Below are 6,000 nucleotides of genomic sequence, written 5' to 3' on the forward strand. Positions count from 1 at the left end.
GCCAACAGATTTCTGGTATTTTGCATCAGCATCCCTTTGGCTAACTAATACAGGTACTAAGTTGAGTTATTAGGTATTAAAAAAAAAAAATTGTTTCTATACACTAAAATGAATGCCTTACTAGTATGAAAACTAATTCATATATTCTGAGATGTCAGCTGCCAAGCAACATAACCAAGTTTCTACTGCATACAACAGGGAAAATTGCAATTAATGCACTTCTGAAGTAAGAACGCCTTGTAATCAGTATAGCACCAGTGTTATCCTGTATTGCCTGTGCTACCCAAATGTTACTATTTTGCCTTTTGATTTTAAATTAATATTAATTTAGCTTCACTGTCATCAATTCAGTTTGCTGTGATTTTAGTTAAGTCTATAGTATATAGTTTGTAACAAGACTTTTAGACTTTTTCAAAGATTTATTTATTTCTCCCCACCCCCTTGTTTTTCACTTGCTATGTCTGTTTTCCTTGTTACTTTAGGAGGCACCTGGGACCTCTGATGTGGGAGAGGTGCCTAAATGTTTGAGCCACCTCTGCTCCCTGCTTTGTAGAGTCTCTCATTGTGTTTTTCCTCCCCATATCTCTTGTATCAGTTTGTTGTCCTGCTCGTCACACCAGCTAGCTGTTTTCTTTAAGAGGAACTGGGATCCAAACCAGTGACCTCCCATGTGGTAGATGGAAGCTCTGTCTCCTGAGCCACATTTGCTTCCCAAGACTTTGTCTTTAAAACTTTAATGTTTAAAAAAAACAAAATAACAACTTGTATGTGTTGCAGTTCTAGTACAAATCATCTGTCTGCTAAAGCAGATATTTATATATTACGTTGGTGCAAGGGTAACTGCAGTTTTGTACTGTTGAAATTTGCCATTTGATATCTGCAAATATTCTTAAATATGGTTATACATCATTTTAATGTGCATTTCTTTGTTGATTGTAATGGTTCCTATTTTGATTAATAAAGATGTGTTTGAGCCTAGTTATAATGATTTAAAATTCATGGTCAAAACTGCAAAACCTTTTACTCCAACCTAATAATATCTAAATAATTTGCTCTTATAAACATTTTAGGGAGATGTACTATCTGTGAATTTGTGCTGATTATTTTTAAGTTTACAGGATTTTTCATATTATAAAATCATGGTAAAGTTTATTTCTCTCTTATAAATAAAAATAATTTCATAAATACTGCCAGCAACACAAATTTTTTCCTTAGGTTCCTCTCTAATTCTGTTTTCACTAATTCAATTTTCACTACATGATCACAACTCAGGTAAGGGAGCTATGGAGTCTTGTACCCAAAAGTCAAAAATATTTTAAAAGTAATCTTTCAATGTTGGGAAGCGAACTTGGCCCAGTGGTTAGGGCGTCTGTCTACCACATGGAAGGCCCGCGGTTCAAACCCCGGGCCTCCTTGACCCATGTGGAGCTGGCCCACGCGCAGTGCTGATGCATGCAAGGAGTGTCCTGCCACTAAGGAGTGTCCCCCGCGTAGGGGACTCCATGCGCAAGGAGTGCACCTCGTAAGGAGAGCCACCCAGCTCGAAAGAAAGTGCAGCCTGCCCAGGAATGGCACCACACACACGGGGCACCACACACACGGAGAACTGACGCAACAAGATGACACAACTAAAAGAGACACAGATTCCCGTGCCCCTGAAACAACAGAAGCGGACAAAAAAGAACACGCAGCAAATGGACACAGAGAACAGACAACTGAGGGCAGGGGGGGAGGGAAGAGAAATAAATAAATAAATCTTAAAAAAAAAAAAAAAAAAAAGAAACCCAGGGATATTCCTGGAAGCTTTTCATCACTCTTTCCCAACAAACAGTGCTATCATCCCACCATCTAATAGCCCTCAAATACATTGACATCTTCCCATTTCCAAATCCTAATTTGAACCATCATTGTTAATAACACAGCCTCGTAATTACTCTCCCTGCCTCTTGTTTGGACCACATTAATCTATTCTTCACACGCAACCAGAAGAGTATTTCTAAAATGCAGGTCTTATTTTTCTGTCTTTCTCTCTCTTCTGCCTCACTATTTGACTCTCCTGTTTTCGTTCTCATCCTTTCTCACAGACTGGTCACTCCCTGTTTAAAGCTCTTTGATGTTGCCCTTCTCCTCTCAGGATTAACTCTAAAACTTCTTAAAATGGTAAAGAAGTTCTGATATAACCACTTCCACCCCCACCCCATCACATCTTTCGCCTCTCTTTTTCTTGCATTTCTCCAGTTCTTCCAACACAGCCTACTTTCTCTAGTCTTTAAAGTTATCCCTTTTGGCTACAAGGATCGTTCCCCTACTTCCCTCACATCTATTTAGCTTTTAGTCTTAGCTTTCATATTCTTTCTAATGAGATGGGAAATACTCCATGACTGGACTTGGAGCCCTTCCTCCCTATATTCTACACTTTCCCCCATCTTGGCACTTATTACACTGAATTTGTAATTGTCTATTTTCTTGTCCAAATCCACCCAACACTCTAAGTAATCTAAGGAAAAAAAAAAAAATGTTTTCCTCACTAGGCCCTACACACAGCAAGAGATCAATACATATTTGTCAACTAAAAAAACAAACAAAAAACACCTTTCATTAAATCACTTAACATCTCTGAAACCTCTCTTAAAAGAAAGCAAGAAATACAATTTGTGAGTAGTTTCCCATTGCAGGTCTTCTATTTGGTTATAAAGAATTTTATTTATTTAAATAAAAACCATTGACCCTGAAGGACGCACTGAGATATGACCATACTTTATGATTTTATAACATCAGTGATGATTTCAGAACATTATTTTATATTAAGTCAAAATGACAATAAAACTAAATAAAAGGATTCACTGAGATATGACCATATTTTATGATTTTATAACATCAGTGACAATTTCAGAACATTATTTTATATTAAGTCAAAATGACAATAAAACTAAAATATAAAACTTACATCAAGGTGAATAAACTGCAAAAAGTCTTCAACTAACTCCTTAGACACTGCTTGTACAAATGTCTCACGTTTTTCCATGACAGATGAAACTGCTTTCATACAGTATTTCATAACACTAGAGAAAAACAATAATACTGTAACTTGCATTTGTAAACATATCTTTTCCTACAAAGTTTAATTTGGTATTAACATTCAAACATTGCAAGAAAATTCCTGCACCACCTAGAGTAAACAATGTCTAACAGTATTCTAATATAAAAAATTATTTCTGAAAAATAATTCACATATTTTATTTACTAACGATTTTATCAAATAACATTATATTATTATTAATTGTCAATAAAGTTCCCAACTATGGGCAGAAAAATCTAAGCAGCCCTAGGAGGCTCACTTTCTCTTTCTTTTTGGTGCCTTAGCAAGATGCACAGGGAGATCTGAGTTAGCTCAACAAAAAACAGGCACTCCCACATGTTAAAACTCTGAAGACTCTACCTTTCTAAAGTGGCATTCCTTCATAAAAAAATACACATTGTTACAGTCACTTAGTTACTCAAAGTATGACCTGAGAAAAGTGGCACTGGGTCACCTGGGAGCCTGTTAAAGTGTGCGTTAGCCAAGCCCATTCAAAGCACCTCCCCTCCTTACCCCTGAAGGATAATGAGAGTTTAGGGGATTGTATGCACCCTATCGCCCAGCTTGTGCTTCCCTGAATAAATCCTATTTTATATTTACACTACCTGGTGCTAGCAATATGTGTCCATCCTCCTTTCAAAACACATCAACCCAAAGAAGAAATAATAGCAAAACGATGGAATATATTTTCACGTAGGACCCCCTCACTTTAAAAACAAATAAATAAAAGCCTCCTGCACCATTACGAATAGAACAGATGGAAAATTACTAGTACTGATGGCAATAATTATGGTATAGGGAGTCACTTAAATACATAATCCCAGATTTTGATTTCTAAGTCAACGAAAGTAGAAAACCTCAGCTTAATGACTGCCCACACAAGTAACACTGAAACCTGGCCATTTCATTCCTCAACTCAACAGGCTAGCCGATGAAGTATAATCTCCTGCTATCCAAGAACATGAGGACAGGGTGGGGAGGGTGGCTAGCAACAAGCATCATGACTAATAATAGCTAGTACCAGTCTATTTTAAAACCTAAACAATATTCCAATAAGGTACAATCAAGTACCTGGAATCGTAGATCTTAAACTGACAAGAACGTGAACCCTCCGACCTTTTCTGTAATTGGGATAACTTTTCTTGTTTTCTCTATTAAAACCTATTTCCACCAGAGTACTGAATTTATTAGCACACCCCTATTTTCTTTCTCATACAAGTGATTATAATACCTTTCAAGGTTACTAACTTTTTAACTTATACTCACTAAAAATGGCAACACAAGACCAGCACAAGCTGCTTTCAAGACAACGGACCCTTTCATCCATCGAGTACCCATCCCTACAGCAGGATGATTTCACATAGGAGAGCCACTTAATACTAGGCGAATAAAAATACAAGTTAAAAAGGAAAACTCACTGTTGTGCTGTCACCCGCCTGTGTGCGCTGGTTCTTCACTTCTCGTTATACTCTCCGCAAATTTCCCTCCACCCGGAGACAGTGCAGAGGCAGCACGCTAAATGTCAGCTCCCCCGGGTTCAGGTGTTTGGGGAATTCTCTTTAAGACGGAGAGGAAAACAAGCGAGGCGTTGGCCCTGAGCTCAGGAAAACACATTCTTTCCCCGCAATTTCCCTGCTTTGCATCTTAGAGAAGTTCCTAACTAGTGCGGCTGTTTTCACATTCGCGGCCCAGAGAGGTGGGAAGTGTCTTGGCCGGAGACCCCCAACTCACCAAAGTATGCTGAGGCAGATCTCTCCGCCTGACTCCTGCTGTGCTTTAAGTCCCCGTGCTCCGAACCAAATCTTGAATCAGCCCCACTCCGTTTACCTCATCTCTCGGAACTGCCGATTCCCGCTCTCGGAACCAAATTTCAAACCCACCCGCCCGCGCAAGCGACGCTACCCTAACCTCGCTTTCGGAAAGCGCCACTCTCGCGAGAGCTGGAGCGCGCCTGCGACTTGAGGCCAGCCCGGGAAAACGCGCGCCCCGCCCCACCCCGCCCTGCCCTCGCGTCCAGCGCCGCGATCAGAGATTCGGCCCCGACCCCGCCCTCGCCCCCAGGGGCACTCAGAGACCTCGCCGGGCGGCTTTTCTCCTACAATAGCATACCGCGTCTGAGAGCCCTCGAGCCTGGTATCTCCCCACGGCGTCTCCTCCCCCGTGAGCCCTCCCCTCTGGGATATGGCCTTAAGACCAACTGTTCTTAGATTGCCTTGACTCCCAGAAACAAAAACACGGAGGCCGGATGTGGCTCAGAACTCTGCTTAGTCATTGGACACGCGAACCATTCCTGGCGCCAGGCACAGGCCCTTCTGGGAAGGTGGGGTTGTGGCGTTAAGTTTTGTGAATTTATAGCCATACAAATGTATTATTAAGCTCGTAGGAATCCAAACTGATGGCGTGGAAAGGGGGGCAGAATGTATCGTGTCATAGAAAACATGGGAAAGAATAAAGAGGAAGCGATAGAAACCACCTCTTAAGGAGGTAGAGGTGGGGATGGAGTCGGGGAGGGCACGAGGAACGAGCAGAACAGGACCTGAAAGCCCCAGAATAACAAGAAGTCCTGTTTCCAGGTGTCACACCGCTGTGCCCAGTGCCAGGGCACAGGAGCCCGGGCGGTCTTTCTCAGGGATGGCTGGTGAGGTCTGTGTATGTATGCACTGAGTGGTACTGAATGTGGCTAGAAGTTCACCCTCCTAAAAGATGCGCTCTTCTGTCCAGATCCATCCAAACCATCCAATGCAGGCATATTTTCACAGGTTCCTTTAACAATACAGGACACTCATAAGCCCCCCAGGAATAGAAAGTAGAGTTATCAACACCCAGAAGGACAGAGAAAATGTGCAATGAAAAGCCTCGGCCCTGGGTACACTCAAAGGGGCTGGTTTAGGAAGAAGGTACCTCTGTTCCTTCCGCTTCTG

General features: G+C 41.4%; 1 protein-coding gene across 2 annotated transcripts in view; it reads right to left on the minus strand.

Annotated features, from left to right (window-relative positions):
- The window catches only part of NCAPG2 (non-SMC condensin II complex subunit G2), a 107,078-nt gene extending 101,771 nt beyond the window's left edge, over nt 1-5,307 (minus strand). The window contains exons 1-3 of one of the 2 annotated variants that reach the window (XM_058297619.1): nt 4,811-5,307; nt 4,498-4,636; nt 2,948-3,062 (exon numbers count right to left, since the gene is read on the minus strand). In XM_058297619.1, coding sequence (XP_058153602.1) covers nt 2,948-3,058 — 111 coding nt within the window. In that variant the 5' untranslated portion in view covers nt 3,059-3,062; nt 4,498-4,636; nt 4,811-5,307. The remainder of the gene's footprint in view (nt 1-2,947; nt 3,063-4,497; nt 4,637-4,810) is intronic. The other variant, XM_071215384.1, reaches the window with a different exon arrangement.
- Nucleotides 5,308-6,000: the final 693 nt, after the last annotated feature.

Source organism: Dasypus novemcinctus, chromosome 5, assembly GCF_030445035.2.
Source record: "Dasypus novemcinctus isolate mDasNov1 chromosome 5, mDasNov1.1.hap2, whole genome shotgun sequence".
Classification (NCBI taxonomy): Eukaryota; Metazoa; Chordata; class Mammalia; order Cingulata; family Dasypodidae; genus Dasypus; species Dasypus novemcinctus.